General features: G+C 38.6%; 1 protein-coding gene across 10 annotated transcripts in view; it reads left to right on the plus strand.

The window, feature by feature from the left end:
* The window catches only part of Robo1 (roundabout guidance receptor 1), a 1,035,706-nt gene extending 1,017,663 nt beyond the window's left edge, over positions 1-18,043 (plus strand). For all 10 annotated transcript variants that reach the window (XM_036203231.1, XM_036203233.1, XM_036203229.1 and 7 more), the window contains 3 exons: positions 7,914-8,222; positions 15,021-15,217; positions 16,363-18,043. In XM_036203231.1, the coding sequence (XP_036059124.1) occupies positions 7,914-8,222; positions 15,021-15,217; positions 16,363-16,377 (521 nt within the window). In that variant the 3' untranslated portion in view covers positions 16,378-18,043. The remainder of the gene's footprint in view (positions 1-7,913; positions 8,223-15,020; positions 15,218-16,362) is intronic.
* Positions 18,044-18,554: the final 511 nt, after the last annotated feature.

Consider the following 18,554-nt stretch of genomic DNA (forward strand, 5'->3'; position numbering starts at 1 on the left):
TGTCTCCATTTTCTTCATTCTGTCTTTTAAAAATAATTTCACACTTCAACAGAGAGCAATCAATGTACTGGGATAATTTTGGCAACCATAGTGGTTTTACATTTAGTCTGTGCACCAAAAGGCAGGCACCTCAAATCCTTTTCTTCAGGCCGTCACATGCATTATGGACTCTCGCTGAAGAGGGTACACTTGTACTCTCAAGGGGGCAGAGGAGGATAATACAAACATTGTGATGTTGTCTAGAGAAAGCCTTTAATGAAAGTGCCTCAGGTGACCCAGCATTTATTAAGCCGCCACCACCTTCTCATTTTATAAAACAACCCCTTGGGCTTTATTGGAAATTCATGTAAGAGAAATTCTCTCAGACTCACCCATCTTGTCAAGTTTACTGAATTTGCTAAAGGGGTGGGGGTGGGGGCGTGGAGGAGAAGGTTGTCTCAGGCAGGGTCCCCACCTCCTGGGTGTCCGCAGCCACAATCTGGTTAGGACCTTTCTTCCTAGTCAGCAATTTTTCATAAAGCCCATCATTTGCTATTAGCATATGAAAGCTTAATGTTAGAGACCGCTATCCAAGGTTATGGGGAGGGGCCTCTTGGAGGTCCTTTTCCCTGTGAGTCTTGCCACTTGACTGAAAAACTCAATACAAAGCTCACAGCCTGATGAGCACAAGTAATTTTGCCATGCGTGGTTGTCCATGCTATTATTTGGAGTTTACACAGAGAATTTTCTCTCACTAGCATCCATTGGATACTAGACTGCACTAAATACTGGCATGACACAGTGCTCCTGGCTGCTGCCCAGGACTCTATCGTCCTCAGTGAAACTGAGCTGTCAGAATATTATCTGATTTTGAAGGGTTATTACAGTGGTCCTCTGCATGTATGCCTCGGTGAAGGGACAAACACTAGGTGTAAATCCTCAAACTGTACAGGCCGTCTTACATTTATGGGGTCCCCCCCCCCCGTAATGGCATTTTACAAGTTTTATTGCTGTTTTATCAATGTTTATTATCTGGAAGACAGGACTCCTCACTGGAAGGCTGGTCCAACGACAAGCCTAGATGTAAACACATCGGAATTGAACACATATGGAAAAATCTGGCCTCAAACTTTGTGTAGATCTTTCTACCTCTTATTTATATGTATTTAGAAAGAAGTCTGGCATTGAGTGAGGCCTCCAAATATGCTTGAAATAGTGAAAGCTTGCTACGTTCACAAGCACAGCATCACAGTTATATATTATGCCATTCTTGAGAACTCTTTGCTATATTTGTGTCCTGCCGTCTACAGGACTTGTTTTGATGTATTTGAAAACTAAATATGAACAGTAACCAATCCTTGAGTATAAAGTATGAAACTGAATGATGAATCACCAAAATTATTTTTTATTTAACTTCAGGCATACCAAAGAACTAAGAAACTGTTGAAACATGTGTAATAAAAAGTTAATGTGAAATATTACTTGGTTTTAGAATAGGCCGTTTCACAAAAGTGGTCACGTAAATTATCAGTGCTTACTACAATGCAGAAGATAATAATAGTTTCCTGTAGCTCATGTAAATAAGGAATGGAGAAATGAGTCAAGCTGGTTTTAAATTATAGCTTTATCCTCCCTTCAACACGGGGAACCATCCATCCTTGAGTTATGATGACTAGACTGTTTCTTCAATTCATTTCTGAAAATTTCATTGAAAAAGCTATTTATTATTTATTTATAACTGTGTTATTTATAACTCCTAAAATGTGCACTACTTATTTGAAACCACAAAATTCAGATCTCTCTTAATGTACTAAACAAAAGAAATACAAACTATCATACTTATATTCACATGCACACACACACACACACACACACACACACATACACACACTCACATACACTTTATAATTCGTCTACTCAAATCCAGGGTTTTCCATGCCCTCTACCATGATCTATACCCTATCACAATATGTGTATACTCTTGATAGCAACTATGAAATAGAGGTAAAAGTGACTTTCTCAGAAAACAATTTTATCTAATTATTGTACTGCATTTATAAAATATATCTTAAGGGCTGAAGAGATGGCTCCATGACTAAGAGCATTAGTTGCCCTTCTAAAGGACACAAGTTCAACTCCCAGCACCCAAATCTCAGCTCACAAATATCTGTAAATCTAGTTCGAGGGACTCCAACACCCTCATACAGACATAATGGCAGTAAAACACCAATGCACATAAAATAAAAATAAATACATTTTTTTAAAAAAGAAAATATCTCTGCAGATCATGTTATAGAGAATCCCAGTAACACATAACAGTTTTTTATGCTGTTTTATAAGATTGGTGGGTAGAAGAAAGCATTTGAATCATCTGTTGTTAAAATCTTAATTAAGCATATTTGTAAAGTATAGAGGAATTGGTGATTTTTTTTGGGGGGGTTGTTTTTTTGCCTTTTCTGTAAGTGCAGTGTATTGACTGGAATGGATGAGTCTAGTTACTATGTATCAGTTATGAGAACACTGTCCAAAATGGGTGACATTCTTGAGTTTATAGCATCTTTGCTTTATAAATATCACCCAAACTTCAATTTCCCCAGTTGTTTTCTAAAGTATTCAAAAAAATAAATGGGACCTCCTTCTGGGTCAATAAAGTGTAGTCTTTGAGGATCCCTCTTAGCTGGTCTGTTTGTTGCTTCATCTGTCACAAAACAGTACCACGGACTTTATAATGAGAACAACACCCATGCATTTCCTCAGAGCTCTGGAAGGTAAAGTCCAAGACTGAGTTTGGAGCAGGGCTGCATCCTTCCGAGGCATCCCTCCTCTGTCTTTCCCCTGACTCCCCTTAGTTCATAATTGTTCTCTAAACTCTTTTTATACGAGCATTAGTCTTACTGGATCAGACCCATCTAGTAAGCTCATTTGAATTGCATTGTTTCTCAAAAGACTCCAGATACACTCACATTCTTAGATAGTGGGGGTTGTGACTCTGAGTGTAGTTTTGGCAAGGACATAATTCAAGGTATAAGAGCCCTCCAGCCCCTCCAACTTCGTGGCCGTGTCTTACCCTGTAGGTAAGTATAAGGCCTCACGAATACCCAGGGAACACTCTCCTGCAAAGCAGAATCCAAATCCTCCAGTTCTATGAACAGGACTGATTATTTATTTATTTATTTCGCTTTTGCCACCCTCAAGTTTAACCCAGATGGAGGATAGGATTAAAATATATGAATATTTATTAGCTGAAGTCTTGCGGAGTTAGAGTACATTTCTAGAACCTTCTAATAGACTCTTCCCTCCCCTGTTTTTCAACCTTCCAAATACATTTGCATATTTGATTTAAAAGCCAAATCTATATTATTTCTTCAGGCCTACTTTTCATAAATTATAAATTCACCATCCTCTTTAGAATGATGTTATTTTGACTTGATTCTTCATTAATTACAAGGTCTTGGGACTTTAAGCCATTACATAAATAGAGCATTGACTCTGTCTAGCAAGTTAATGCTGCCCTGGCAGGATCCGTTCCTGTATATTACTTTATATGGGGGACATTTTCCTATCTGGGGATTCTTGTAAAGGGGGAAGGTGTTAATAAGAGTAGACAAAGAGAGACAAGAGATGGATGAGAGGTTAAGAGTATTTGCTGCTCTTGCAGAGGACGACCTAGGTTCAGTTCTCATCACCCACATGGCAGCTTTAAATCATTTGTAACTTCAGTTCCAGGTGATCCCAACTCCCTTATTGGCCTCCAAGGACACCAGGCATGCGTGTGATGCTCATGCATCATACATGCAGGCAAACATGGACAAAAAAAAAAAATAAGCTAAATCTTTTTTATAAGATTTTTTTTTAAATGAGGTCCCTAATTCCCTAGTTTGTTTTTTTTTTTTTTTGTTTTAATCCACTTTAAACTAATGCATAAGTTGGGGTAAAGTATTATTCACCAATAAGGGAAATAGAGAATTGCTCATGTGAAAGTAACTTCGAGTTTAGCTTCATAATCATTTTGTAATACCTTAGAAAGAAGATTTTATGTAGAAATCTGTTTATGTGGCGTATCAAACCTGCTAGCCTTTCTCTCGTTCAGTGAGGTTCAGTGACAATTATATGCAGGAAGTTACTGTTCTTTTTTTTTTTTTTAAGATTTATTTATTTATTATGTATACAGAATGTATGCCTGCATGCCAGAAGAGGGCACGAGATCTCATTACAGATGGTTGAGAGCCACCATGTGGGTGCTGGGAATTGAACTCAGGACCTCTGGAAGAGCAGTCAGTGCTCTTAACCTCTGAGCCATCTCTCCAGCCCGGAAGTTACTATTCTTAGCAAGGTCATTTAGTTCTCTTTTTGGCTGGAGTTGTAGACAACATCTATCCAGAATATCCAGTAGTATGTTTCCTTTTGAGCTTCGGATTCCCAGGACACTGTTTGATCCTAGGATAATAGTAAGCACAGCCTCTGATACCCTGATGAGCCTGGATAGCCTATTGTTTAGTGAAAGTGACAGTCTCTAGTGTTTGAGACAGTGTTTGCAGTTGGTGTACGCTTATAGCGAGCAGCAGAACAGAGTGGGTACACAGACCCTCACGGCCTTTGCCTGCACGGATGCTTAGGATTCACTTCTCCTCCTCTGTTCTCATCCCCAGCTTCAAGACACACTGCGTTGTATCCCACAGTTTACACCACGGATTAAAGTTGATGGTTGAACTTGTCTTCTTCACTTTCAATTTGTGTGTGCGATACAAAACAGCAGCAGCAGCAACAACAAACACCATATTATATATATACACACAAATACCACAAAAATTCCATTGAGGCAGTCACCAGAGGGGAATATCCATGCAGTAATGACTGCCTATGTGTGGGACAAATTTGTATTCCCAGGACTTGGGATTCTAGAATTAGATGGAAATTTTGCTGTTGTCTGTACTTTAGCCACAGATGTGTTGAGACAATATTACATAGTAAGCTGTGAAGTATAGTAACAAAAACTTTTGCATTGTTGTTGTTTTTTTGGTTTTGTTTGTCTGTTTGTTTGTTTTTGAGACAGGGTTTGTCTGCATAACCCTGGCTGTCCTAGAACTCTTTTTGTAGTCTAGGCTGGCCTCAAATTCAGAGATCCACCTGCCTCTGCCTCCAGGGTGCTGGGATTAAAGGCGTACACCACCATGCCTGGCTACATCGTGTTTTGTTTCGGTTTGCTTGTTTTCTTATTTTATAATGGATTCCTAAAGAAAATAGCAAGTAGTCAAATGATAGTTCAAACTTCCTTCTTTTAGAGTCAAGTACAGCTTATTCTGATGTCATAGCTTCAGCCTTCAGTGATAAAGGAAAACTAGTTTAAAAAGATATACTTTTTGTTAAAAGGGGGAAAGAGAGGTGGTTCCTTTTGTAAATAAATATGTACACAAGTGCACATGTAAATATACAAATGAATGAGAGATCCTACATTAAACTAGTACTCTTCACTTCTTTCATTTAGTATCATAGTAAGAATCTTGAAGGTTCATTCTGCAAAGGTCTCACCTAGACCAGGCTGGCCTGGGCCTTGCTATGTAGCTGAAGAGGACCTTGAATTCTCATACATCTATATCCAGAATACTGCGATCACAGGCATATGCCTCTGTGCCACGCTATATTTGGTGCTGGGGATCAAACCCTGGACACTGTGCATGCCAAGCAAGCAATTCTCACTACTAACTAATCTCTAACTCCTTCAAGGTATAGTTTCGATATTTAAGAATTTCTCATGTAGGTACATAAAAGTGATAATTAGTAGAACACTGTTAATGTCAGTAAAAGATCTGTAAATGGCCTGTATGTTCTTCTGTGGAGAAAAGCTAACTAATAATGCATTTAATGAACAAAACATTATACAAAAGTAATTTATTCACTTGGAGAAGTGTACAATTACATGATTGGGGACAGAAGACATGATACAACTCATGTTGATAAAAATACAAGGCTGTTTATTTGTATATGATGCTTTTTATTAGATTACCACCTACAGATAGATACATATGATCCATGGCTCCATATGACCGTTTCATATAGTACCTGACTGTGGATAGTGCTCCCTTGAGTCATGTGACTCATCCCAGTTTTGTTATATAAAAGTAATTGGGGGAGTAGGCTATTTAAACTAGTCACTCTTCATAATCCATACTCATGACTGAAATGGAGATGAGGAGATAAAAGATGTATTGGCATGTCTCAATTCTAATATGACTGACATTTTTACTATGTAATTTTGTTACCATGAATACTTTTTATTTGAAATTCCAAGGCTGAAATTATACTAAGTATTTTTTAAAAATATTTTATAAATCCTTTTAGTTGGGTTTTTTGTTTGTTTGTTTTGTTTGTTTTTTTGTTTTTTGTTTTTGTTTTTTCAAGACAGGGTTTCTCCATGTAGTTTTGGTGCCTGTCCTGGCTCTCGCTCTGTAGACCAGGCTGGCCTTGAACTCACAGAGATTCACCTGGTTCTGCCTCCCTAGTGCTGGGATTAAAGGCATGCGCCGCTGCCGCCCGGCTAGTTTTGTTTTTGTTTTTGTTTTAATGTTGCCTTTCAAATATGGAAAACATTGCTACAGACTTGACTGAGTGTATAGTAATGTTGATTCCTCTCTCTCTGATTTTGGCTGCTCTTAAAATGTGCTTTATACACATGACTGTTTTTCCATGTCTGGATTCTCTGAAAGCTCCTTCTGTTCCCTTTCCTAAAACTGAACTCATACATCTTTACAAAAACTCTTTCTCATTGCTGTACTCAACACCTACAGGGATGTTCTCACACCTGCTAGTAAACTATGGCTAAGGCCCTGGGAGTCATCTCTGATCGCTTCCCTCCCCAGTACTATATTCTACGATTGATCATTAAGTAATACTAATTTTCTTCCTTAATCGCTCAGATGAATTCTCTGCTCTCCTTTAAACACTCCATTGTAATAGTTCATCCCCTATCTTTGCATATATAGACTATTATAGTAACCTCTTAGTCTCCTGGAATAAAATCCCTTTTATTGTAATCCATCTATCACACTACAGTCTAGCCCTTCCTTGAAAAGTTGTTCATATTATGTTAACTTACCAAAACAATTAAGGTGTATTTCTCTTTATTCATGGACTGTTTCTAAGAATCACTTTTATGAACTGCAGTACTGCTTAAGAAGAATGCACTTTCTACATTTTCAACAATATGCATAGTTTCATTTTAGAATACATTCATGATGTAAAGACTTTAAATTAATATGGTTTATAAAAATATTGCTTGAAATGTAACTACTAGATATAGTTGTACATATAAAATAAGAAATTAACCTACATTTCTACCAGTAATTACCTGGTTTAAAATGTCTAGGTACAGGGTGAAGAGAGGCCTTGATTGACCTGGAGATATGTGTGATCAAATGAAATAATGAAAGAACAGTAAAGTTCAGATTAAGAATCTAAGGGCATTAGTTTTTATCATCTGATAGTAAGCAGCTTTGATATCAGAAAATGAAGTAAAAAAATCTATGTAGAGTTTTTTTTACCTGCAAATTAAAAAGGGATTAAGGCCAGATTAGTGATGGCAATTAAAACTTAAGTGCCAACTTTAATCAGTTTGAAGAGGTTGCCTAAAGATGTAAGAGAATATTCATCCAGGACCTTGGAAAGTATGCTGATGCTGTGCTGCTTGGAGTCAGGAAAAATTATAATGCATATGCACAGTAGAGGCTAGCCGCGTAGTAGATAGTCTCCAAGTCCTGATTCTGTCGTTCAATTTTTCTATGCTTGGATGATGATAAATATTAAAGTTATCAGTCTTAATTGTTATCTTCAGTTGCTCTAGTCCAATATTTCAAAAACTGAATGTGACTCCAATGGTAAACCTACTTTTGACGAATTTCGACCTGTCAGATCTCACATCTTCAAAATATTCCCTTTAGATCTTCCACCCCCTCCGGTACCACCACCTGCTATAAAATCGCCCACTGTCCAATCCAAGGCACAGCTGGAGGTACGGCCTGTAATGGTGCCCAAACTCGCCTCTATAGAAGCAAGAACAGACAGATCGTCGGACAGAAAAGGAGGCAGTTACAAGGGGAGAGAAGCATTGGATGGACGACAAGTCCCTGACCTGCGAACAAACCCAGGTGACCCCAGAGAAGCACAGGAACAGCAAAATGATGGGAAAGGACGGGGGAACAAGGCGGCAAAGCGAGACCTTCCTCCAGCCAAGACGCACCTGGTCCAAGGTACTGGTTTTCCAACAGCAGATAAACACAGAATCCCATAAGCTTTCGAGACATGCATAGGCTTTCTGTGGCTATATGAAAAGAAGTATGATTAAGACCTTTCTAACAGTGGGGTGGGAATGTGCTCAGCCTATTTAATGCAATTGGTTCCAGTCCATGAGGTCACACAAAGTTCTTTGAAGAGATACCACATGAATTGAATTTGAGTTTTTCATTAGATTTTAAGGGAAAGCATGCTTTCAGCAGCAGAGTAAACAAGGAGACTGTAGATATCAGGTAAAGGAAGTATATCGATAAAAAGTGAAGAAAGCTTGAAAATAAATGCTTGATGATCAGTGGTTTCCAGATTTTGGAGAATAGGACCAGGGATCAATAGCTAAAGACAAATCTAGAGAAGTGACCAGATTGGAAAAGCCAAGGATACCATGAGAAAGAGCTTTAGATGTATTATATCGGCAGCTGGGAGCCATTTGCTGGGGACGAGGAAGAGAAGGTAATAGAACACATGTGACATGAATGCAGAAAGGTGGCTATTTGAGCGGAGGCTGGTCAGAGGCATGAGGGAGGAGAGTAGGGGGAGGAGGGTGAATTTGAACAAAGGATGAGGACACATATGTATAAAAATGCCACAGTGAATCCTGTTTCTTTGTATGTATGCTAACTTTAATTTTTTAAAAAAGGACTTTCAAGTAAGAAATGATGTAGAATAACTACCAGCCCAGGATAGTGAAAGGGGAGACTGAAATGTCAGGTTTTACAGTAATAATCTAGGTATAAAAGGTAAAATGAGTTAAAATAACATCAAGGAAATGTAAAAATAGCCAGTATGGGCATGTCACAGGTAAGGATAGTAGCACTATACAATCAATAAAATGTTAAAATATTATAGCAGGTCATTCTCTGTCCCACCAGCCAGCTCCCAAATACCCACAGGGAGACTTATTATTAATTATGAGAGCTCAGCCTATAGCTTAGGCTTGTTCCTAACTAGCTCTTATAACTTAAATTAACCCAGTTCTATTATTTTACATTCTGCCATGTGGCTCATGGGTGTTACCTCATCTCCTGTGTGCCCTGCTTCCTCTGCATCTGGCTGGTGACTCCCTACATCTCTGCCGTTCTTCTTCCCAGCATTCCCTCTACCTCAAAAATCCAACCTTGCTATTGGCCATTTAGCTTTTTAATTAAACCAATCAGAGTGGCATGTCTTCACACAGTATAAAGGAATATTCCACAGCAACATATAAGTTGAAATAATACCGTAAAAGGGGGAGTTATTTGGAAAGTAAGTGTGAGGTCCTGTGTGTCAGTTGTGCTAGCCAAATTAAAATGAGATCTGCATAGATGTCATAAGGAGGGTGCGTTTGTTTTATTTTTACTGAGATGCTGACTATAACATAGACATGAATACAGTCATTAAGAGTTGAAAAAACTGAATTAAAAGATCAGGAGAAAGGGATGGAGTAGAAATGGATTTTAGAGCAAGTGGCGCTGAGGTAACAACTGTCTGAATTCTAAAGATCCAGTGTCAGCAGTGAGGCATGGTAAATGTTTATCAATCTGTTCTCTAGGAGGGAAAACAAAACAAAACCTATGTTGTAGCCAGTTGGTCACCTCTGTTGTATGAACGTTTCCCAAAGCTAAAAATCTAGCTGCTAGCATGAAGCCAGTGAATACAAAACTAGACAGAGATGATGAGTCCAACTAAATCCCAGTGAAATATCCCAAGGTGTCAGGATTAGTCTGTAAATGGAAGAGAATCCACATTCTGTAAAGCACACTGAAATTGTCCACTCTGAAGATAAAGCAGTCATGATAGCTAAGACATGAAAAATAGTATTCTATTCCCGGCATTTTAACCAGTTGTGGATCTCTGTAATAGTCTCCATCACTAGTAAAAATATGCCTCTTTGATGAGAGAGGAGAGCCATACTACCTGTAACTAAAAGAACGAGCATTTAGAATACAGTTAGACATTACGTTAGCTTCAGAGAATGGTGGTAGAAGGTTCTGTTCTAGGCTCTGTACCATCCCCAGCCTCAGGCAGGTGGCTAGGTTTACAGTACCACATAGGCATTCTCTCGCATCAGACAGGCTTTAATCCAAGTAAACCAATATTGGTTATGCCAAAGATGAAAGTCCCCACTCGTGCACCATTGGGGATATCTTGCTGGTCCAGTCATTGCGGTTTGTAAACATTACAGCTGGGTAGGACTACCCCAGTTCATGTATCTTCAAGGCAAGCCCCGCACCTAAAGCTGAAGAAACGTCACAGAAGAGGGGCCGGAATGAGTGTAAGATCCAAATGACCAGGATGCCTACTGTACATGTACAGATAAGCAACACTAAATGGACTCAGTGGGTTCTATATATGTGTGTATATAACAATAATAATTAAAGAAAAGAGGTCCTGAATTAGGGAAGAGTTTGAAGGAGGGAGTGATGTAGATGTGTCATACTCATGTATGAAATTCTAAAAATAATTTTAAAAAATAGTATTCTAGGATTAGAAGTAGGTGGACGGTAGAGTGCTTATCAACAGAGCCTTGAGTTCAGTGTTAGCATCATTCACACACACACACACACACACACACACACACACACACACACCTAGAAAGGATGGAGGTAAGAAACACAAGAGGACTTCAAAATGACATATCAATTAAAGCATGAAGACCGGAATTCAGATCCCCAGAACCAGTGATAAATGCGGGATGGGCATGGCAGTCCACCTAGAATTCTAGATCTGGAAGGCAGAAGACAGGAAATGTCAAGAGCAAGCTGGCTAGCAAGTCTAGCCATCATCGAGGGCTGGGTTTCCCCAAGAGACCCTCCCTCAATAAATAAGAAGGAAGAGTGAAAGAAGATGATTCCAGACATCAGTCTTGGGGATCCATGTGAATACCCACAAACATACACACATGCGTGCACCCACATACATGTAAACCATGCATATCACACATGAGAAAATGGCAAGAGGAAAAAAGTGCTAGACACGGCTGCATGTGTGTACAGCATATGACCAGTACCCCCCAAAAGAAAGAAATATGAATCATTACAAGATAAAAGTTTGTTATAGTCTTATGAGAAAAAGAAGTTTTTGGAATGTGTTATCCATGGTTACTGTGTTTGACTGCAGTAGTCAGAATAGTAGCCAGAACTTCTGACTGCAAGAACAGAACGTTGACAGTCAGCATAGAAGCCAGACTGGAGAACTGAAGAGGGTGTGGAAATTGGGAAAGAAACATGTATTAGTCACCTCCATATTTCTGTGGCCAAAATATCTGATAAAATCTCTACCAGGAGGCAAGATTTATTTTGGTTCACACTTGCAGAGAGATTTGGTGGTAGGAATGTGATACAGAGCGGGGAGCAGAGCAGAAATCAGGAGCAAGTAGAGTACTTGAAGAGACCCACCACCACCTCAGTTGAAGTAATTCTACCAACCTAGCCCCCTCCTGTGGGTTCCCCAGCCTCCCAGAATAGCACTGCCCAGTAGGAAAGCCTTCAGACAGGAGCTTAGGAGACATTTCACATTCAAACAGGAGGTGGTGAGCAGGAATTCTAATCAGAAGGTTATGATGAGAAGGCTTGCATGAAATTTGTCAAGAGGGCCAAAATGGTAGAAATGTGAAATAAATAAATAAATAAATAAATAAATAAATAAATAAATAAATAAATAAATATTATATTTACATTCATATATATGTAAGATAAAGAGGTTTTTTTTTTTTTTTTTTTAAAGATTAAAACCTGGGCAGTGGTGGTGCACACCTTTAATCCCAGCACTCAGAAGGCAGAGGCAGGTGGATCTCTGTGAGTTCAAGGCCAGCCTGGTCTACAGAGGGAGTTCCAGTACATCCAGGGCTACACAAAGAAACCCTGTCGTGAAAAACAAACAAATAAACAAAAAGAGTAAAGGAAAAGGTCAAAGAAAAGAATGATGAAGGGGGCAGAAGGGAGTGATAGAGGAATTAACATGAGAAATGTACTAGGACTTTTTCTGTGTTTTATCAGAATATATTTTCAGCAAGATTTGTAATCCGACAGTTGCTCTGTATGTTCACTAACAACTTTGCAGCAGCAAGGGTGGTTCCCCTCTGTTCTGGGACCAAAGGGGGAAACATACTGCAAGCATGAACTTGGACATCAAGTGCAGCTCCAGAACTGTGCCTTTAACACAAACACTGCTACCATGTGTCCGTGGAGTCCTTGGTAATATCAGCCTATTAGCTTATCTCTGGCCATTAAAGCCAAGCTGATCTAGCACTAAACGTTTGACTCATGGCCCTGTGTTCCAAGTAGTGATTCATATACCGAATACCATGATGTCAGTTATGGACTTCCTGTCTGGCCAGAAAGTAGGGCCACTTTTGTGGTGATGAGCAAATTCCACAATAAGAGGGATGCTTGGGGAGAAAGCTGCTGGGCGACAAAGAGCTTGGGGTAGCAGAATCAGAGCCAAGAGAAAAAGTTTAAATCCATCCTCAGAAATATACTAAGTAGCTGTTACATTATAACATTCTTTCTGTCTATAGAGCTAAGTTGAAAACCGTTAATATAGAAATAAGGAAACTTAGCCCATGACATGCACTTAGCTGATTCAGTCATTATGCTTTGATGTTCTGGATTTTTATTTGAACCATAACCCTGCGTGTGTATATCATTAAATTATCATTGCTATAATTTTCACCTTCTTGATTCAATTTACATTATTTATTTAATGAGAGAGGCACCCTGATTTACATATGTAATGAATGGATATTTTTAATTAAGGAAAGTGCTTTTCTAAACTTGAAGGTCTAACCCTTTGTGCTGACATTTACCTCCATTTGATTTATTTCTACACATATCAAACACCCATTGTGCTGTATTTATAGTAATAAGTCTTCAGATGTCTCTAAGCGTCAACGTTGACCTCAAGAAGCTTGTAGTCGCACACACATGTGCTCACACATACGGGAGAAAATACCAGGACGCTGACATTCGGGAGGCACTCTTTTTCACCCTTACATGTAAAACACATCCTAAGAAGAGAGATAAGGAAGGAGGGGTGCTGACAGCTAAAAGAATGCCATTGTTGCACCTGAGTAAAGAACAGAGAGAAGTCGGAGCTATAAGGACCGGAATGTGGCTAGCCCAGTCGACCTTCTCAGTTTTATAGTGGCAATGTAGATTTCACTATTAGATCTCATCAGCAGAGTGAGTAGGAGCTACCACTGCCAATTTTGAGCCAGTTTGCCTTTTAAGAAGGTTGTCTGTTCAGCAAGGAAAGAAGGAAGACATTGATTCCTGAGGAGAATAGGGTTAAGGCAGAGTTCTTAGCCAGAGAGATTTGAACATATTGTCATTGGACAAAATGAAAGTCACCAGCAAGAAACCGGTTTAAGAAGATCTAGGTGAAGAGAAAACCCCCAAGAGTCAGAACTGTGGATTGAGGCAGTGATGAGGAGAATGGAAAGAACAAGCGCCATTGAGGACTGTGACTGGCTTCCTAAGTACACGGTCTCATGTCTCACAGGAAGAGACTGTGTTCATGCAACAATTGAGGAACAGTGGGGATCTAGGAGGGGACTTTGATCCTCTCCTTATCTTCTGCTGGAGAGAATATCAGTGGACCCAGGAGAAATCAAGCTTCACTCAGGCAGTGTGGAGAGGGGAGGAAAGAAAGAAGCATTGGGGGCTGACAGGGCAGGGGAGAGTAAGCAGAAGAGGTTTTGTTTTGTTTTAATGGACTTACGTCCAGAGTATAGACAGGCTATGGAGGAAAAGTGATCAATTAAATGATTCAGCATCAGTAAACTTAAAGTTGTGAGGAGCTGGAAATTCAGGAAATAATTCACTATTGTGTTATCTTAGTTATTTTTCTATTGCTGTGAAAAGACATATGATCAAGGTAACTAATAGTACATACCATGTTTACTAGGGGCTTACATTTCAGAGAATGAGTTTAGGATCATCATGGTAGAGAGCATGGCAGCAGGCAATCAGGCACAGTGCTGGAGCTAGAGCTGAGAGATTACATCACATACAAAAGTACAAAGCAAAGAAAGAACTAATGGGGAGTGGCTGGGCTTTTGAAACCTCAAAGCCCATCCTCAGTGCCACACCTCCTCTAACCAGGCCACACCTCCTTATCCATCCCAAACAGTTCCACCAACAGGGACCAAGCACTCGAATATTTGAGACTGTAGGGGCCGTTCAAACTACCACACGTGCCTTAGTATTTGAAGTCACTTTCTGAGACTGAGAGTGCAAATACATTGAGATTGGGTTCTCAATAGGGGGAGTCTGTCCCCAAGCTTAACAAGTACTGGGAAATGATTTCTTCTTTCTAACGCCTTATAAGAAGACTTCCTTTACATAGTGATTTTACTGTCGTGTCTTTGTTCATATTACAGCTCCTTTAAGCACAGAGTCTACCATCACTTTGTGGGGGAGGGGAGTGGCAGTAGAAACTAAATTAGCTGAGATCACATGATGAATAAAGTAATTGGACATCAATTGATTCCACATTTGACTTGTCTCCTTTAATGGCCTTGGTGCCAGGTGAGTTTGAGATGAACTCTGGTTTATGAGTGGAGTCAATCCAAATCCCTAACGAATGCATGGAAAGCAAGACTTGCTGTTTTCATTTTAAAAAAGCAGTCCTGCGTTATTCTTCATTCTGCCTGTAGTGTTCATACTTAGAATCACTCATGTTTGTCCATCCAGGATTGCAGATAAACAGGAATGGCAAGTTACAAGGTGAAAGTGTTCGATCTTATCCACACACGCTCATTGTATTTCTTTACACAGAGGATATTCCACCATACTGTAGACCTACTTTCCCTACGTCAAACAACCCCAGAGATCCTAGCTCCTCAAGCTCAATGTCATCACGGGGATCAGGAAGTCGACAGAGAGAGCAAGCGAATGTAGGTCGAAGAAACATGGCAGAAATGCAAGTTCTTGGGGGATATGAAAGAGGAGATGATAATAATGAAGAATTAGAGGTATGTCAAATCCTCCCCACATTTTAAAACATTCAACTGCAGCTGTGATGTCAGCCCCTGAACATCTGTCAGCATGCAGATATATAACTATTCTGTTACAAAATTCCTGTATTGTAGGCACCTGTGAACTGGAGAATTTTCCTAGAATGCATTTCATAATTTTAAATGTTGATGGTGATGTCCTTGCAGACCTAAAATTCATATTCTTTCACATATTTCCAAATAACAAAATATATATGACAGAATACAAGTTGAGAGGTATCCTGGACTAATATAATTTATAGTATCATATGAAACCTCACTGAGGTGAGAGCTATTATGATCTGAGTGTTTATTTTAGTATTGTATTATCTGTCACCAGGCTTAATTTGACTGACCTTCCCAGCTCTCTTCCACTTCATTGTTCTGGAAAGGAGCCTGGCCAGAAGAGGAATTCTGTCTAAGTCAAATAAATGTCTCCTCCCTTCTTTGTATCTAGGAATAATATGCAAGATATAGTTGGAAGCCATTTTCAAAGTCCCTTCCCCTTGAAATTTATGTTTTCTCTAGCTAATAAAAAGTAACTGAAAGACGAATTTGTTTCTTTATAAATATGTTTAATATCAAGTAGATGTTAAATGAGTTTGAGAGTCTTCTTCAAAATACAAGAAGCAATGTTACGAAATCATGTGTAATTGAATACCATATGCATCTCATGTTGAAATCGTATGGTTTGGAATAAGAAAAACTTCTACAAATGCTGCCAGACTATTAGTAAATTTTTAAAGTTAATTTTTTTTGCCTTTTAAATAGAAGAACTTTTAGAGGGGGCAGAAAGATCTTTGCCATTAAATCTAGTATTTAAAAATGATATGCAGAATTAAAATGGAGAGATGGTGCTGAGGAGAGGTGGGAGGGTAGAGCCCTTCTTCTTACTCAGAACCATGTGCCCCGCCCTGTGACATCCAAGTATGGTACAGAACAGGTGGGTACTTGTTTGAGGGTAGGATTTGCAATGAAGACCAACTAAAGTTGAGAAATGAATTAGCTGTGAGGAACATTTCCCAACAAATGAATGAAGAAAACAGAGGCAATGAATATAAAGAAGCTTAAGACAGTTACCTTTGGGTTCATTTTTTAATTGAACCAAAATCCCCCTCTTATAGGAAACGGAAAGCTGAAGACAACCAGAGAGGCTTATGATATTAATGTGAAATCATCGCTCCAGATGCCTCACGTTGGATGACACGCAATGCCAGATGAAGTGTTCCGTGCAATCAGAATGTACAAATTGTCATTTTTATTCCTCCTATTGGGGTACCATTTTTTAAAAAGTGTCTTGGGTTTCTATTGTTGCTGATTGATTGTCTAAGCCTTGATGAACTTCCCTCTCCCCGCCTCGCTGTTGCGACCGTTACACTTGACTTCCAGCAAGAGAAGTGTCTTGACTGCTTGCTACAGCCATCAGCCAGCAAGAAAGAACAGAGCAGTTCTTTTGCATTTTGCCCCTGAGATATGGCATTGCACTGCTTATATATATATCAAGCTAATTTATAGCAAAATATTGATCAAACATACAAAGGTGATGATCCTCATGCCAAGGGCTCTCAAAATATAATAGTTCTATGACCAACTGCTAATGCCAATTAAAGCATACTTCATTTTACATGATTTTAAGGTCAGTCTTTCATATCACCCTTTGCTGGGATAAACTAAAAACATATCAAATACAGAACTACAGATAATTTGAATGGGGTAGAAGCATTGTAAATATATACTCTGCAACTCCTGGTGGTACTTTACTTTGTCTTCATTTCAATCATTGAAATCTATTCTTCTTGGAAATGTACTTTTGGATAAGTAGGGCTAAGCCAGTTGGACCTCTGGTTATCTAGTCATTGTCAGAAGTAAGCCTAGCAAAAATCTTGTTCTATTTTTCAATCAAAAAGCAACAACAAATGCATACTGCAAGCAAGCGGATGTCTTTAATGACCAATTGAGTAAGGACATCCCTATCTTAACTAGCCTAAATTCCTTCTGCTAGTGTCAGTTGGGCTTTCAGAAGTGCCACTTAAGGAAGTTTGTTTTTGTTGTTGTTGTTGTTGTTGTTTTTGTAATGCACTGTTTTTAATCTTTTTTTTTTTTTTTTGGTTTTAAAAGCACAATCACTAAACTTTATTTGTAAACCATTGTAACTATTAACCTTTTTTGTCTTATTGAAGAAACTGTTGAGAAGTGTTTTTAACCTGTTTTGTTAATGCTCTGTGTTTGTATTTGCAATATTTGAATGATAACAGCTGGTGAAGTCATGGACAGACTTTATTGTGGGCTGTGAACCAAATGGTTCCGATTTTTCCTGGACTTTAAGAAAAGAAAAAAAAAAAAAAAAAAAGAAGTGTTAAGTTTGTTGTGGCCAATGTTGAATCTTACAAGATTTCCTTAGAAGCTCAGCAGAGCATTCCTGCTTGGAATTGCCAAGAGATGCTCTCTGACTGTAGATGTTTATGATTTGTTTGACATTATATGGATTTCATTGACTTTATAATTGGTGCTATTTGAAGAAAACAAAATGAACCTTTAGTCATACATAGGTATCAGGCCTGACCCCACAAAGCCAAACAAAACAAAGGCTGGTATTCACCAAAAACTAAGTGTGTTCATTGAGGTAATTTGAAAAAGTCCCATAGAAAGGGTGTGCAGTACTAAGGGAACAATCCATGTGATTAATGTTTTCATTATGTTCATGTAAGAAACCTCTTATTTTTAGCCATAATTTTGCATACTGAAAATTCAATAATCAGAAAAGTAATTTTGTCACATTATTTATTAAAAATGTTCTCAAATACATCATTCTTTCTTGTGTTGATTGTTTCCATTGTGTGATTATCAGATTTATTCCATTAAATCACAGGGCCATTTTGTCTTAACATTTCACCACTATATTATCAAAAGAAGAAAAGGTCTCAATTTGTTTTATGAGCATGCAGGTTCTGCTTGTAAGCAAGTCTTCTTATTTCAAATGTGTGGGATAAATGGAAGATGAATCTTAAGTTGAAGTTAGCTGTGTGACTCAGAGACTAACACTGGGAGACATGGTCTTTGTTTAGATATGTATGTCTGAATTTCAGTTAGCCTATTCCTAAAATAATCAGGACTCAACTACAATTAACCTCATTTGTAAAGTTTGAAACACCTATGTTCTGTCAGTAAGAGAAAGTTTATAAATTCCATTGCTTGTCAGTAAGTACCTGCTTTCTAGTTTCAGATCCATGTTAAAAATTTGGGCTACCAGTTATATACCAGGTTCTACATTATAATGAATTAAATCTCCATATTACAGAATTTCACTTGGAAGGAT

Source organism: Onychomys torridus, chromosome 12, assembly GCF_903995425.1.
Source record: "Onychomys torridus chromosome 12, mOncTor1.1, whole genome shotgun sequence".
Classification (NCBI taxonomy): domain Eukaryota; kingdom Metazoa; phylum Chordata; class Mammalia; order Rodentia; family Cricetidae; genus Onychomys; species Onychomys torridus.